At 46.3% G+C, this 17094-nt stretch overlaps 1 protein-coding gene across 2 annotated transcripts in view; it reads left to right on the top strand.

Annotated features, from left to right (window-relative positions):
* The window catches only part of LOC127043168 (troponin T, cardiac muscle-like), a 255113-nt gene extending 238673 nt beyond the window's left edge, over window positions 1-16440 (top strand). The window contains exons 1-2 of one of the 2 annotated variants that reach the window (XM_050936997.1): window positions 14143-14422; window positions 15441-16440. In XM_050936997.1, coding sequence (XP_050792954.1) covers window positions 14356-14422; window positions 15441-15976 — 603 coding nt within the window. In that variant the 5' untranslated portion in view covers window positions 14143-14355 and the 3' untranslated portion in view covers window positions 15977-16440. Of the gene's footprint in view, window positions 1-14142; window positions 14423-15440 lie in introns of those variants that run through there. The other variant, XM_050936996.1, reaches the window with a different exon arrangement.
* Window positions 16441-17094: the final 654 nt, after the last annotated feature.

The raw sequence follows: 17094 nt of genomic DNA, 5'->3' as shown, positions 1-17094 counted from the left end.
TTCTTATACTGCATCCAATACTGTGGGGTCTGAGCACCTATGATCCTGATTGGGACCTTTGGGCACTAATGCAACACAAGTATTCGTTATTAGAGTGGCAAGAGTAATTTTGTGTAGCACAGACATTGCTGACTTTCAGTTCATCAGCACATAAGATTTTATATTGTTCATTCTGAAGTAAAACCCTCAGGTATGGTTGTCAGAAAAGCAACCATGGCACTCAACATACTAACTCCCTGTGTGAGTCATATCCACTCATTCTAATGACACAAATGTATTTATTTTTGGTAGCCCCACAGAGAGAACTCAGGCTAGTGGTGTAAACTGGATTCTATCCTCCCTTGTACATCAACTGTCTAAAATTAGATAATAAAAATCTTATTGGAGACTATGCAAGAGGCAGGAAGATCATAGGTGAAGCTTGTGACTGATAGTCTTAACTTGTAAGAAAAGCCCCAACTCGGTTGTCATTTGGTTTTAACATGGAACTGTTTGGTATCGTATTTAGTCATTTATCTACCTTCAGCTGTCCTTTAATTTCATTCTCACATTGCTTCCTACTTGCTGTCCCTAACTGTGTGGTTCTTTGATTTTCACTCCAGTGCAGTGGTAACCAGGGAACTAACTGAGTGCACATTGACAAGGAACCAATAATTTGGTTTTTTTGGGAGGACAGAAGGAAAGTAGCCAACAAAGCATCAGCTGCCCTATAAGGGCCAGTGGTTTCTCAGTGAACCAACGACATATCTGGAAGCGGTGGCCTTTCATTAGCTCGTGAACAATCATTTCAACAAAGCAAGAGCCACTGGCTCAGCTGCAGCAACAAGTTACCCCCCAAAGCTTCAGAGCCATTTTTTTTTCAAGCCCATATTTCATGCCTACTAAAGTCTCTATGAAATGAGCAACTTTGACAAAGTTGTAGACCAAAAAAAAAAAAAGTTCTTAAAAATAATTTAAAAAACAGCAAAAAATATCCACCTCCTTTTCCCTTTCTCTAAGGAGTCTTGAAGTTTAAATCTCCTCAGTGTGACAGATATGCTTGCCTTGATCTGCTTAGCTCTTGGAAGCCCAGGGGCTCCAGCTCTGTCCGCCATTAAGGAATTTTCACAAACAGGCCAGGAGCCACAAATGCAGATCACAAGAGTGCACAAAGCTCTGACCTTATGCAACTTCAGAGATTTGTATCAGCTTACTAGAGGGTCTTCTGTCACTGCTACAGCATGATGCAGTTTTGCCACTGCACCATAATAGGTGACCTGTTCTAATGCTTTTGGCCTAAAGAATGGAGTGTGAAACTGCAGACTGCACAAGAGCAAACAGCAAGTTATTTAGAGACGTTCTTGTATACTTAGGCCTGCTCTACACGGCGGGTGGGGCTGGGGGGATCAATCTAAGTTATGCAACTTCAGCTATGTGAATAACGTTGAAATACTTAGATCTACTTACCACGTTGTCTTCACTGTGGTAAGTCGATAGCTAATGCTCTCCTGTCAACTCCACCTGCGCCTCTCGCCCTGGTGGAGTAGCAGAATTGATGGGAAAGCACTCAGTGGTCGATGTATCACGTCTAGACTAGATGCGATAAATCGACCCCTGCTGGATTGATCGCTGCCCGTCAATCCAGCGGGTAATGTAGACAAGCCCTTAGAGAGCAACAGACTGTAAACCAAGGGCTCATTTCCATATACTGACAAGGAGATGAGATCAGTTAACTCAGAGGATAATCTTGCCCTCACACAGTGTATAATATATGCAGTTGCTGGTTTATTTTTTGGTAAGCGGACCCTACAACAAAACATGAGATGCCAGAGCTATAAATCTTGTATGAATAACAGGATATTTTGTCTTTAAATGTTGGTATTTTTTTAAAATGCTAACAGCACAACAAGAAGTAAATCAAGAGCAGTAATTGGCTTAAGGGAGTTCTAATGACATTTACAAACCACTTAACCTTTACTCTCTCAGTCTAAAGACAGCAACTGATCACTTCAAGTGAACATCACCCATAGGTTAAATTAATATTGCTCAATTTGAAGTAAAATCTTAAGTGTGGTTACTGTCAGAAAAGCAACCATGGCACTCAACATCCTAGCTCCTGCGGCCATCAGTCAATACCAGTAAGTTTCAGTATGGCAATAGTATTTTATTGATATTGTTGGGTGTTCCTCATAACATACATGGAGACAATTTAACATGCAGCAAAAATCAACATAAACCCGAAATGCCGGTGACGCTGTGTAAAAAGGAAGAAGACCGTCTGCACTAATGTTGTCACCAATGTTACACAACAGTGATAAATCTTGTACAAACTGCCTTGTAAGGTATCATTGGAAAAGTTGTAATCTGTTGATCAATGGTATCTTATTTAAATGTGTGTATCATGTGGGTATGAAGTTATGAAATTTTACCGCATGCTTACTAAACATGTTGTGTTCCGAGGTAATACCACAAGCCAGATTTACATCAAGACTAGCCAGCCATGTGCTGATGGGCCAATAAAGAGAATCCACTCCTTCAGCGGAGCCATCCCGAGGACGCAACAGGGAACATATGGACAGTGGATACCCCATGACTCAGCAAGGCATGTAGAACACGTGATGCGTAGTTCTATGTTTGAGCCAGTACTTTTCCATGCAAGTGGACTAGGGGGGTATAAATTGGAGATAGTGACATCACCTTCTCGCCTATTCCTGCCTCACATATCTGGACTGTGATTTCTAACAAGAGGAGCTTCGAACAATGGACTAAGGACCCCCATCTGTTGGGTGAACGAGAGAGACTTATTGCAAGCAGGCAGATTTAACTTAACTGTTGTTACTCACTTCTATAATTCACTTTAAACTTTTAATGTCTCTCTCTCTCTTTTTTTTTTAAATATTAATAAACCTTTCATTTTAGTTTAGTAAAGGATTGGCTACCAGCACGGGTTCTGGGTAAGATCCTGAAGTAGATTTTGACTTGGGGTAAGTGGCTGGATCTCTGCAGCTGGAATAACGTAAGGTGTGATAAAGTTTGGTTTTCATAGCCTTTCACCATAGTCTGGTTTCAGAGGGGTAGCTGTGTTAGTCTGTATCAGAAAAAATAATGAGGAGTCCTTGTGGCACCTTAGATACCAACAAATGTATTAGGGCATAAGCTTTCGTGGGCTAGAACCCACTTCATCAGATGCATGGAGTGGAAAATACAGTAGCAGGTATTTATACATGAAAAGATGTGAGTTGCCTTACCAAGTGTGAGGTCAGTCTAACGAGATAATTTAATTAACAGCAGGATACCAAGGGAGGAAAAATAACTTTTGAAGTGGTAATGGGAGTGGCCCATTTCAGCCAGTTGACAAGAAGGTGTGAACAACAGTAGGGGGAAAAATAGTATTGGAGAAATCAGGTTTAGGTTTTGTAATGACCCAACCACTCCCAGTCTTTTTTCAGGCCTAATGATGGTGCCAAGCTTGCAAATTAATTCCAGTTCTGCAGTTTCACATTGAAGTCTGTTTTTGAAGTTTTTTGTTGAAGAACTGCCACTTTTAGGTCTGTTATTGAGTGTCCAGGGACAGTGAAGTGTTCTACTGGTTTTTGAATGTTATGATTCCTGATATCAGATTTGTGTCCATTTATTCTTTTGCACAGACACTGTACAGTTTGGCCAATGTACACATCTACCATTATACAACGTGGTCCTCGGGAGACAAAAAATCTCACCATGTTATAGGTGAGACTGCATTATATCAGACTTGCTTTGGCCCTTGTTGGTTCCTTGTTCCCTGACCGCCCCCTCCAGAGACCCCCGTCACTCATCATGCCCAGGATCCCACCCCCTACCCAACCCCGTCTCCTGACTGCTCTGACCCCTATCCACCCCCCTGCCCCCTGACAGGCACTCACCGGCAGTGGCAAGAAGCAGAGCAGCCTGGCCCCAGCCCACTCCACTCCACCACCTCCTAGCCGCAACACTCTGCTTCCCGCTGCTGGTGAGCAGGGGGAGGTTGGGGAAAGGATGGCCCCCTGCACTCACCTGCGGCAGAAGTGGAGCAACACAGCCCCAGTCCGCTCTGCTTCCTTGCCCCAGCCATGTTGCTGGGGGGCGGCTGGGGAAAGGTCCTGCACTCACCTGCCCGGCGGGAAGCGGAGCGCCACGGCTGGGAGGTGGCAGAGTGGAACGGGCTGGAGCCGTGTCGCTCCACTTCAGAGGGTGTCCTTTCCTCAACCTCCCCGCACTCACCGGCGGCGGAAAGCAGAGCAGCCCAGCCCAGCCCCAGCCAGCTCCGCTCCGCTCTGCCAGCTCCCAGCCATGGAACTCCACTTCCCGCCGGGCAGGGCAGGTGCAAGGATGTTTCGCTCCCTTGGTGAAACTTCCACCTTATACGCCCTCCCCCCAAAGTCCTGTGGCAGTCCTCCACCCTAAGGTGCCCCCACCTGCGGCAGCTCCCCCCTCTGCCCTGAGGCGCCCCACCCTGCAGCAGCTCGCTCTGGTCTGGGGAGTCGTGTGGCAGCTCCCCGCCCCAGCTCACCTCTGCTCCGCCTCCTCCCCGATCATGTCATCGCCGCTCCACTTCTCTCACCCTCCCAGGCTTGCGGCTGCAATCAGCTGTTTGGCGCCGCAAGCCTGGGAGGGAGAGAAGAGCCAGGCGGCGTGCTCAGGGGAGGAGGTGGAGCAGAGGTGAGCTGGGGCGGGGATTGGTTCCCCTGCGTGCTACACATCCCCCCTTACTTGCTGCAGGCGCCCCCCCCCCGCCCTAGGTCCCTCCACCTAAATGCCGACGATGACCGGGGCGCCAAAGATCTGGCCACCACAGTTGCCACTGAAGGACCCAAAATACCACCCCCCAAATGCTAGCATTCTAGGCGACCACCTAGGTCGCCTACTGGGTTGCACCAGCCCTGCCGCCGGGCAAGTGAGTGCAGGACCTTTCCCCAGCTGCCCTACAGCGACAGGGCTGGGGCTGGGGCAAGGAAAGCAGAGCAGGCTGGGACCGCGTTGCTCTGCTTCTCGCCACAGGTGAGTGTGGAGAGGCTGGGGAAAGGATGCCCCCTCGTACTCATCTGTGGTGGGAAGTGGAGCACTGCAGCTGGGAGCTGGCAGAGTGGAGCAGGCTGAGACCAGGCTGCTCCACTTCCACCACTGCTGGTGAGTGCGGGGGGGATCCCTTTCCCCCAAGGTCCCTCCCCCGAGCGACACAGCTGGGGCCGGGGCGAGGGAAGCAGAGTGGGCTGCTCCCAGCACCCTACTAATCCCCCGGGCCACTCTGGGACTGCAAAGCCCCCAAAAGTGCCCTCCCACAGCTCCTGCCCCCCAGAACCTGGGGGGGGGAACCCATGACCAACCCCAAGACCCTCAGCTCCGGCCTGGCCTGAAACCCTTAACACGCTGCTCAGAGCAGCATGTCAGAGCTTTACCACCTCGTACGTGAACCCGCCTTATATAGGGTCATGTTATATCAGGGTAGAAGTGTATATGGCAGAGGGGCATTGCTGCACATGATGGCATATATCACACTGGTAGATGTGCAGGTGAACAAGCCCCTGATGGTGTGGCTGGTGTGGTTAGGTCCTATGATGGTGTCCCTTGAATAGATATGTGGACAGAGTTGGTACTGGGGTTTGTTGCAGGGTTTGATTCCTGGTTTGATGTTTTTGTTGGGTGGTGTGTAGTTGCTGGTGAGTATTTGCTTCAGGTTGGGGAGATGTATGAGGGGCTAGAGGGTCTGAAGAGGACTGTCGGTGGCTTCATAATAACTAGTATATTAATTTGGAAGCAGAAGTTTGTTACTGGCTTAGTTAAGTCTTGTGATAGATTGTACCACCAGTTTGGGGGTACGTGCCCTGTTTTCTGGCAGTCTGACCTGAGACTGGCACTCTTGGCTGTGTCCTGGATCAGGCAGTGTGACAGTTACAATGCACATTTGTCTAGGCCCAACAGTATTTCAGACTCTGCAAGATGTACAGGGAGGGCACACAACTTAGCAATCTTACCCTGATTGAGGAATCCCTCCCCACACTTTCTATGCTTTTGATCAATTTTCTTTGACTAACCTACTAGGCAGGTGAACTCTGACACCACTCTCATGTTCTCTCTCATTGTCCAGCAGAAATTCTGATGGGGTTTATTAAAGATATTTTCTCTAAGGAGCAGAGGATAGCCTCCTGCATGAGATGCACTGCAGAAATGGAATGACAAGATACCTGGGCGATGCTGTATTACTTATACCACAAGGCTCGAGGCATATGTTGTCTCTGTGCCCTTACACCTCCAGTCCAGATGCCACATTTCAGTGGTCTGAAATCCAAGCTGAGTAAATCCCACCTCAAGGAGATACCGGTACATATCAAGAAAATTCATTTAAAAAAAAAGCAGAGAGGGAGAAACTTCTCATTTATCTATTTTCTCTATTATCTATTTTCTTTACCTAAACGGGGACACTCACAAACATGCCAGTAAGGGGAAAGAAATAGAAAAAAATCTGCATTATCATATATTTGTTCCTAACATATGAACATGTATGTACTCCCCACCCCCCACCATCCACCCACCCTGAGTATATTGACAGCAGTTTTCAGCTTGTACTATATAAGTGTGAATTACGGATGAAGACCTTGTAAGGGTCCAAGGGGCATGCTCCCAATGAAAATTGTTTTAAAATCTGCATATCTGCCATTTGGTGCAATCTGGGTCCCTTTCAAAGTTTAAAAAATGTGCTCCTCAGCTATAGTTTCATGATCCCCAGGGAGGTATATTTCTGTCAGGAATGATTCACTAACATTCACAAGGGATATGAGAGGAGGGTGAACTGAGGCCGGAAATCCGCCAACCTCCCTTTGTTGACAGAACATTAACAAAGGGGAGCCTGAGAATCCCCAAAAGCATCATCGTGGAGGGACTGGACCACACTGATTAAAGTTTCTCCCTGCTAGAGATCTTCCCCCCAGCTCCAAACACCAGCCAACACAATACAGAGGAAGCTTGAGCTGCTGCTCGGTGTATAAAGAGAGGAAGTCACTACCTAGGGCTATTAATCCCATTCCTTTTACCAGCACTTAATTTTTTTTTAAACTTAAGAATCAATACATGTATTTTCTAATTCTAAACAGTGTTTGGACAGCAGAATAACTCAGGGAAGGAAATAGAAATGTAAACTCTGGCTTTCCTATCAAAATTAAAATGGAGTTTGCTATCTCAAGTTGCTTTCTCCCTAGTATGCATTATTACCCTAGTGAAGTCTAGAAATACACTGACAGGACGATATGGTTCCTGCTGCCGTTCAGAGAAGTAATTTCTGCCTTCCAGCCTCTCACATACTGGGTCAGGTTGCCCAACCACTGCAATCTGATGCCTAGTGTCAAGGACCACATTTCAAACTCCATAGCAGCTGCGGGCATCAAGCAACATCATCTTGGCAAATGGAAGTTTTCTTTGGCAATGGGGAGAGAAGGGGGAATAAAAGCAGTTTGCGCACTGCAGACTGGAAGAAAGGGAAGTGTTACAGCTGTGGAAACATGACTAAGACAGACCTAGTGGTATGCTGCATTGTTTACTTTGAATGCTATAGTTAAGACCACTCACAAAAAAAGTTGAGTACCAGTTTTAATTCTTTAATTAATGTAATACTCTAAGCATTGTTTCTGAACACATGAAACAAGTCATTTAAACGATCAGTGAAATATTATCAGTTCTTTATTGCATAGCACTTAATCATCTTAATACTTTGGCCAACCTTGCCTGGCTTGATAAGATTTGAGGATAACTCATATTACAGTCGCTCCCAAAGGCTTAAATCAGACTCGGGCTACATTGTGTTGGGTGGTATATAAACAACAGGTAAATACTGGCTGGATAATTTTATGGCCCATGGCATCTGCAGTTCTGCATGCTAAGGTGAGGCAATTAAACAACAGCTTCAGGGCAGCAGTAGATTCTTTCTGCCTCCTGCAGAAAATCCCCAGAATTTTCCATTCAGCATAAAGCATTGTATAATTGGCCAGGCACACTATGGGTTACAGCTGGAAGGAGAATATTGGATGTGGTAAACCAATGGTTTGATGTAGTGTGGTAACCCTCTGTTCCTATATACAATAATAGATGATCACAATGTTCCTATCTGGACTGACAATCTAGTCTGATCTCCTGCATGAACACAGGTCATGGAACTTCCCTAATTGAATTCCTGCTTCAAGTCCAACAGTAGTGGTTGAACGAGGCCAGTGGTTCCCAAACTTTAACAACCTGTGAACCCCTTTCCCTAAAACGTCAAATCTCGCAAACCCCTTCCTAAAAATGAATATTTCCAGGGATTTTCTCCTTTACTTGATTATAAATTATAAAAGCAGTGATCTTGGAAATATAAAATTTGTTTTTAGGTCATGCTTATTACACACTATTGTTATTTATCATTACAATATTTTTATTACATTATGAAAACAGCAACATTCTTCCAAGATCCCACTTCCGTAGCCTGTATCATTTTGAATAAGCCTGTTATAAGACAAGGCTCCTATGTTTCATCAAGGAGTATCGGATGTGAAACAGCAGGAAAGTATTTAAGAAGCCAACTCCAAAGAGTTCCTCCTACCCAAGCATTCAGGTCATGAGCAGTCCAGGCGACCAATGCACGTTACAAGCTTAAACTTGTTCTTCATAATTTAAAAAACAGCAAAAAATATCCACCTCCTTTTCCCTTTCCCTAAGGAGTCTTGAAGTTTAAATCTCCTCAGTGTGACAGATATGCTTGCCTTGATCTGCTTAGCTCTTGGAAGCCCAGGGGCTCCAGCTCTGTCCGCCATCAGGGAATTTTTTCCCAAGAACCCCCTGTAACATTTTGCAAACCCCCATTTAGGAACCACTGAACTAGATATATCAGTAACACTGGATCACATCTACCCTAGAAAGTTTCACCACCAGAACTTTTGCTGGTTTACAGTTGCTGACACTGCAATGTTACTCAAGTGCATGTACACTTGGCTGCTTTTGCTAGTGCCATGCAACCTCACTGTGAGGAGTTGTGTCAACAGGACTGCTACATCCCCCACACCAGTGTCCAGCACAATGCCTTATGGGACATTTTTGCAGTGCAGTGTGAGTTACCAGCACTGGGCTCAGGCAATTATGGGAGCTTGGGGTCAAGTCCCCATAATTCCCATTCCCCTAATCCATAATGTTTCTTCGAACCCATAATTTTCATGGCTTTTAAAAAATTCCCTTTGCTTTTCTCTCTCTGTCTTCTCACTGGCAGAAGTAGATCCTGAACAGAACCAGTGGAGTTCTTGGGTCTGTTTGGAGACAAGGTGCACAATTCTGTATTTGTGAAACTTCAGTGACTACCACTACACTAGTGGTCGATGGTGCTGTGATGAAAATGAGACAGGACACACAGAGGAGTGGATGGTGCAGACAGTGCATTAAAAAAAAACATCACAGGGTGTTGCAAGAATTCACTGACAGTTGTGGGCCTACGACATGAACCCTGAAGGGTGGAGATCTGTAGTGCAGGGGTCGGCAACCTTTCAGAAGTCGTGTGCCGAGTCTTCATTTATACAATCTAATTTAAGGCTTCGCGTGCCGGTAATACATTTTAACGTTTTTTAGAAGGTCTCTCTATAATATATAACCCAAACTATTGTTATATGTAAAGTAAACAAGGTTTTCAAAACGTTTCAGAAGCTTTATTTAAAATTAAATTAAAATACAAATCAGTTTAGTGTGATCCTTGCCCTTGCTTTTCCTTGCTGAGTTTTCCAATGTCTGGTAAGTATTTGGATACTTTAAGCTGCACACAGGCTTCTGAGTGATCAGTTGTTAACCAGCTCTGAGCAGGACAGAGGACAGATTTCATGTGTGAATCCAAATGCTGAAAGCACTGCAAATGCAATTTTCTTCAAACAGTTAAATTTCACTGGCAGGGACATCCAGCAGGTCAGAATAGAGGCCTCATGATCTCTCATCGTAGCTTCAAGTGTGCTCCGCAGATTCACAAACTTTGATGTCTGCAATTCTGAGCTTTTAAACTGAATGAGTTGCATTTCCAAGTCTTCAACACCCATCCACTGAAATACAGACAAACCAAGTCGCTTTTGTTGAACTTTTCAGGTTTAATTAGAAAAGAAAGCATTGGGCCAAAAATCGCTGGAAATCTTGAAATCTGTCAGAAAATTCTGATTCCAGTTCTTGCATGTACTTTCCAATCTCACCGACATTGACAGTGCAATGTGTTGATAGCTCTTTTCTGAGTTGGAAGTAGCGGAAAGTAGAAGTTTGAATATCCTTGGAAAAAACTGCTAGTTTCACAACAAATGCCTTCCAGGTTTCATAAAGATCCAGAACTGGTTGCCTTCCATCCTGGAGACAGAGGTTGAGTTAGTTTAGGTGAGCGGTGATATCAGTCAGAAACATGAGCTTACACAGCCATTTGTCATCATACAATTTGGGGTAGTTTTGTTCTTTTTCCAACAAAAAGGCCTTGATTGCATGAAAACAGTTTACAAAGCGCACGAAAACCTTGCCACGACTTAGCCACCAAATGTTGCTGTGAAGTGGAATGTCATTATAAGCACTGTCCATCTGTTCTAGCAGTGCTTGAAATTGTCTGAGAGTCAAAGCAGATCGAGCAACAAGGAAATTCACAATTCGCATCACTGTATTGGTCATACTATTAAGCTCTGAATTAGAAATTTTAGCACGCAGGTTTTCTTGATGGATGACGCAGTGAAATTTGACTGTCGGACGGCCAATTTGATCTTCAAGTAACTTTATAAATCCCTTCTGTTTTCCAATCATGGCAGGAACACCATCTGTTGTCACACAAAATATTTTTCTAATGTCAACTCCTCGTTCTTCAAAACGGTTTACAACACTTTCTAATATATCTTCCCCCTTTGTTGTGCCATGCAGGGGTTTTAGGCAACAAAGTTCCTCTTGGATTTCATCGGAAGCACCATATCTTGCAACAACTGCCAAACGTGGAACATCGCTTATATCCATGCTCCCATCAACTGCAACACTAAACAGTGCTGTGTCTTTCAATGCAGTCGTCTGCTTTTCCTTAATGTTTTCTGCCATTTCACTTATGCGTCTCTCAACTGTTCTGGCAGAAATGGGCAGTTCTTTTATTCTAGATATGATTGTATCTTTATTTGGCAAAATCACTGAACAAAATCTTGGAACTGCTGAGAAAAAAAACTTTTTATATATTCCCCATCTGTAAACAGTTTTCCATTTTTTGCAATGCACTGTGCAATCTTGTAACTTCCTTCTGTAGCTTGATTTTTACTTACACTTTAGCTTTTAAAAACACTGCTTTGCTTCTCATAGGCTGCTACTGCCTTTTTGATTGATTCAGTCTTGTCTGCTTTGTCAAGAAAGGTTTTCTCGTGCTTCGTTTTAAAATGTCGAACACTTGATGTGCGACAAACAACACTTTCGTAACAGAAAGCACAAATAGCAGAGTCCTGTTCAATAAATCCAAATGTGTCTGTCTAAGCAGGTAGAAATGATCGGACATTTAGCTTCGCTTTCTTAGGAGCTGCCATTTTGTCAAATGTTCCCTTCAACTCCCAGTGGGAAAAAAATGGCGATAGAAGGCAGGCATAAAGTCAAAAACAGTGTGGTGTGATATAAGCAATTTTAAGATGGGGGTGCTGAGCTGCACCCCCTCTTGCCTCGTAAACAACCCTCACTGTCCCAGGCTGGAGACAGTACGCCACAGCGGGGAGGCTGCAGAGCACTGATCCAAGGCCAGGAGCAGAGCTCAGGGTGGCCTGCTGGGACTCCAGGCCAGAAAGCAGACTGAGCAAGGCTGGAGAGCCAGACCCTGGCTAGCAGGAGGTCAGCGCCTGGACCCCCAGATCGGCAGCTGAGGTGAGTGGAGCTGGCAGCTGGTAGGGCTGAGCAGGGCCGGAGGCCTGGACTCTGTCTGGCAGAGGGCCTGCACTGGAACTCCAACTGGAAGCAGGGTAAGTGCAGCTCTGGCGATGGGGACCCAAGCTGCCAAAGGGCCAGCAGCTGGAACCGCAGAGCAGTGACTGAGTGGCTCAGCCCGCCACCGCTCTGGGGTTTCGGCCACCAGCTCCTGTCAGCTGGGGTCTCAGCCCACTGCCAGCCTGGGGTTGCTTCACCCAGGCTGGCAGTGGGCACTGAGCGGGACTGACGGTGGGACCCCAGCTGGCAGGAGCCGGTGGTGGAAACCCCAGAGCAGCAGCATGCCGAGCAGCTCAGTCTGCGCCACATGCCATCAAAAAATCAGCTCATGTGCCACCTTTGGCATGGGTGCCGTGGGTTGCCGACCCCTACTGTAGTGGCTACAGAACTTTCAGATGCAGAAGGCCACATTTCTGGATCTGTACGCTGAGCTTGCCCCAACCCTTAAGGGCAGACACACCAGAAAGAGAGCTATTTTGACAGTGGAAAATTCAGTGATGATTGCACTCTGGACATCTGCAAGCCCAAACTGATGTTGGTCAGTGGGTAATTAGTTCAGGATTGGAAAATCCACCATGGAGTAGTTATAATCCAAGTGTGCAAGGCCATTAACACCTCCTGCTGCACTGAATTGAGAGACTCTGCAGGAAATATACACATTGGAAGAAATGGGCTTTCCAAACTGTGGTTGGGTAACTGATAAGACACATCTCAGTACTGCACCTCCCTCCCTCTGTCTTGCTTCCAAATACCTAAATAGAAAGGGATACAATTCCATCGTTATGCAAGAGCTGGTGGATCACTGAGAACATTTCACTGACATTAACACTAGCTGGTCAGGAAAGGTGCATGATGCTGGGATCTTTAGGAGTACAGGATGTTTCCAAAAGATGCAGCCAGGGACATTCTTCCTAAACTAGTATATTCACATTGGTGAGGTTGAAATACCAACAGTGATCCTAAGGGCCCAGCCCACCCTTTGCATCTCTGGCTCCTGAAACCATACACCGGATTTCTGGAAAACAGCAAGGAGAGATTTAACTGAGCGGGTGCAGGACAACTGTTGAACACGCATTTGGTAGCCTGAAGGGACATAGGTGATCCCTCACACCTACGGTGGATCGCAGCCAAGCAAATATTCCTATTATTTTTGCTGAAGGTTGCAAATAGTATTTGAGAGGCAAAGGGGAAACATTACCAGCAAGGTGGAGGGGTGAAGGGGAAAGACTGCCTGCTGATTTCGAACAGCTAGAGACACAAGCCTGTTGGGGAGCTCTATGGCTGAAGGAGGCCTTAAAAGACCACTAAGGTAAGCCATGGTATTGCAGTGTGCTGCTTGTGTGTAGTTGGTTTAAATTTGTTTTTAAATTATTGATAAATGCCTATTATTAATTTAGTGGGATGGGTAGCCCTTTTTCAAAAAATAATTTTACTGAGTCGAACAGAAAACTGAGGGTTATCAACACTTATAAAATATTAAATAAAATCTTATTGAGCTTTACACTTTTATTTTATATATTAAAAAGCAAAGAGCTAGGCGCTTGCTGACTGATCCTGCAGATCAGGGTATGTATAGTCAAAGGCCTGGTCTACACTACGCGTTTAAACCGATTTTAGCAGCGTTAAACCGATTTAACGCTGCACCCGTCCACACAACAAGGCCCTTTAAATCGATATACAGGGCTCTTTAAACCGGTTTCTGTACTCCTCCCCGAAGAGAGGAGTAGCGCTGAAATCGGTATTACCATATCGGATTAGGGTTAGTGTGGCCGCAAATCGACGGTATTGGCCTCCGGACGGTATCCCACAGTGCACCATTGTGACCGCTCTGGACAGCAATCTGAACTCGGAGACACTGGCCAGGTAGACAGGAAACGCCCCGCAAACTTTTGAATTTCATTTCCTGTTTGGCCAGCCTGGAGAGCTCACCAGCACAGGTGACCACGCAGAGCTCATCAGCACAGGTAACAATGCAGTCTCCTGAGAATCGAAAAAGAGCTCCAGCATGGACCGCACGGGAGGTACTGGATCTGATCGCTATATGAGGAGAGGATTCTGTGCTAACAGAACTCCGTTCCAAAAGACGAAATGAAAAAACATTTGAAAAAATTTCCAAGACTATGATGGAGAAAGGCCGCACCAGGGACTCAGTGCAGTGCAGAGTGACAGTTAAGGAGCTCAGACAAGCCTACCAGAAAACCAAAGAAGCAAACGGAAGGTCCGGGGCAGGGTCGAAAACATGCCACTTCTACGCTGAGCTGCATGCAATTCTAGGGGGATCCGCCACCACTATCCCACCCATCTGTGGATTCCGAGGTGGGGTTGATAATCTCAGCTGTGCCTGAGGATTCTGCGGACAGGGAAGATGAGGAGAAGGAGGAGGACGACGAGCTTGCAGAGAGCACACAGCACTCCGTTCTCCCAAACAGCCAGGAGCTTTTTCTCACCCAGATGGAATTATCCTCCCAGCCCTCCCAAGCCACTAGCCCAGACAATGAAGCCATGGAAGCGACCTCTGGTGAGTGTACCTTTGTAAATATAAAACATGGTTTAAAAGCAAGCGTTTAATGATTGATTTGCCATGAGGACTTGGGATGCATTCGCGGCCAATACAGTTATTGGAAAAGTTTGTTAACATGTCTGGGGATGGAGCGGAAATCCTCCAGGGACATCTCCATGAAGCTCTCCTGGAGGTACTCCAAAAGCCTTTGCAGATGGTTTCTGGGCAAGGCAGCCTTATTCCGTCCACCATGGTAGGACACTTGACCACACCATGCATGTAGCAAGTAGTCTGGTATCATTGCATGACAAAGTCTAGCTGCGTATGGTCCCGGTGATTGCTGGCATTCAAGCAACATCCTTTCTTTATCACGCTGTATTATCCTCAGGAGAGTGATATCGTTCATGGTAACCTGGTTGAAATTCAGGAATTTAATTAAGGGGACAGAGATGGCCATTCCTACTGGGCTGTTTGCCTGTTGCTTAAAAGAAATCCTTCCTTGCAGGTAGCCAAGCTGGGGGAGAGGGGTAATGGCACTGAGCTTTTTCACGTTTGGCTAGCAGGGATCTTCCCTGCTACCAGCCACGCGGTGGGGGGGGAAAGGGGGGTGATTAGCAGTGATCTTCCATGATACCAGCCACGCGGTGGGGAGAGGGGTAAAGCGATCATCCCAGAGAATTAGATGGGGGGGTGGTTTCTGCTGCTGCATGTTAACAGGAAAGAAGCATCACTGAACGGGATTTGCTTGGTATTTGGGAAAGGAGGGCACTGTGTATATGAAGGCTGCAGAAGCCGAAAGACAATGGCTTACCATGGCCGCATGCAAGCTGAATTCTGCTGCCCGGACCTGTGTCTGTGAGATCTCTAACACCAGAGCCGCAGGCACTCAATATTAAGATGCAAAATGCGACCTTGTAGTGAAATCACATGTGCTATGTAAGGTGAATAGCATTGTTCATTGTGAAAGAATATAACCATTGTCTGTAAAATGTATCTTTTTAAATACTTCTCTCCCTTTTTTCCCTCCCTCATGCAGCTGCAAATTTTTCAAGCCTCCCTACTCCATCCCGAAGGCTATCTCAGATAAGGCGGAGGAAAAAAAAGAAGCGAGATGAAATGTTCTCGGAAATCATGGAAGTAACCCGCAATGAAAGAGCTCATCTGAATGAGTGGAAGGACGTGGTATCAAATTACAGGAAAGATGCCAGTGAATGTGAGGACAGGAGGGACCAACATGAGGATAGGAGGGACGAACGTGAGGAGAGGAGAGACGCTCGAGATGAGAGGTGGCGGCAGGAAGATCGGAGGTGTAGGCAGGAAGATCAGCGGTGGTGGGATGCAACGCTGGGGCTGCTGCGTGATCAAACTGACATCCTCCAACATCTGGTGGAGCTTCAGGAACAGCAGCAGGGTTACAGAGTGCCACTGCAGCCCCTGTGTAACCACCCTCACCGCTCACCATGTTCCATATCTTCCTCACCCAGACGTGTAAGAACGCGTGGGGAAAGGCTTCGTGCACCTGACCACTCCAGCCCCATGGACAGCCCAACCATTACCTTGAAATATTTTTAGTGGCCTTTTTCTTCCCTCCTATCCTCCTCCCAAACCCCACCCGGGATACCTTGTCAGTTCTCTCCCTCTTTTTATAATGACTTTTTAATAAAGAATACATGATTTTTAAACAATAGTGACTTTATTTCCTTAAGCAAGCTGTAATCGAAGTAGGAAGGTGGGTTGCTTACAGGGAATGAGTCAATCAAGGGGGGGGGTCATCAAGGGGAAACACACACAACAGTCACACCGTACCCTGGCCTGTGATAAAACTCATTTTCAAAGCTTCTCTGATGCGCACCGCTTCCTGGTGTGCTCTTCTAATCGCCCTGGTGTCTGGCTGCGCGTGATCAGTGGGCAGGTGATTTGCCTCAGCCTCCCATCCCGCCATAAAGGTCTCCCTCTTACTCTCACAGAGATTGTGGAGCACACAGCAAGCAGCAATAACAATGGGGACATTGGTTTGGCTGAGGTCTGATCGAGTCAGTAATGTGCACCAGCGCGCCTTTAAATGGCCAAATGCACATTCTACCACCATTCTGCACTTGCTCAGCCTGTAGTTGAACAGCTCCTGACTACTGTCCAGGCTGCCTGTGTATGGCTTCATGAGCCATGGCATCAAGGGGTAGGCTGGGTCCCCCAGGATAACTACAAGCATTTCAACATCCTCAACTGTTATTTTCTGGTCTGGGAAGTAAACCCCTTGCTGCAGCCGTTTAAACAGAGTAGTGTTCCTGAAGACGCGAGCGTCATGAACCCTTCCTGGCAATCCCATGCGGATATTGGTGAAATGTCCCTTGTGATCCACCAGTGCTTGCAGCACCATGGAAAAGTACCCCTTGCGATTTATGTACTGGGTGCCCTGGTGCACCGGTGCCAAGATAGGGATATGGGTTCCATCTATCGCCCCCCACAGTTAGGGAATCTCATTGCAGCAAAGCCATCCTGTGTACTATGACCTGCACGTTTCCCAGAGTCACAACCTTTCGTAGCAGCAGCTTAATGATTGCTTTGGCTACTTGCATCACAGCAGCCCCCACAGTAGATTTTCCCACTCCAAATTGATTCCCGACTGACCGGTAGCTGTCTGGCTTTGCAAGCTTCCAGAGGGCTATTGCCACTCGCTTCTCAAATGTGAG

The sequence above is a fragment of the Gopherus flavomarginatus genome, chromosome 1 (genome assembly GCF_025201925.1).
Source record: "Gopherus flavomarginatus isolate rGopFla2 chromosome 1, rGopFla2.mat.asm, whole genome shotgun sequence".
Taxonomy (NCBI): Eukaryota; Metazoa; Chordata; order Testudines; family Testudinidae; genus Gopherus; species Gopherus flavomarginatus.
The sequence above is the reverse complement of the archived record's forward strand: the minus strand, read 5'-3'. Positions and strand labels throughout refer to the sequence as shown.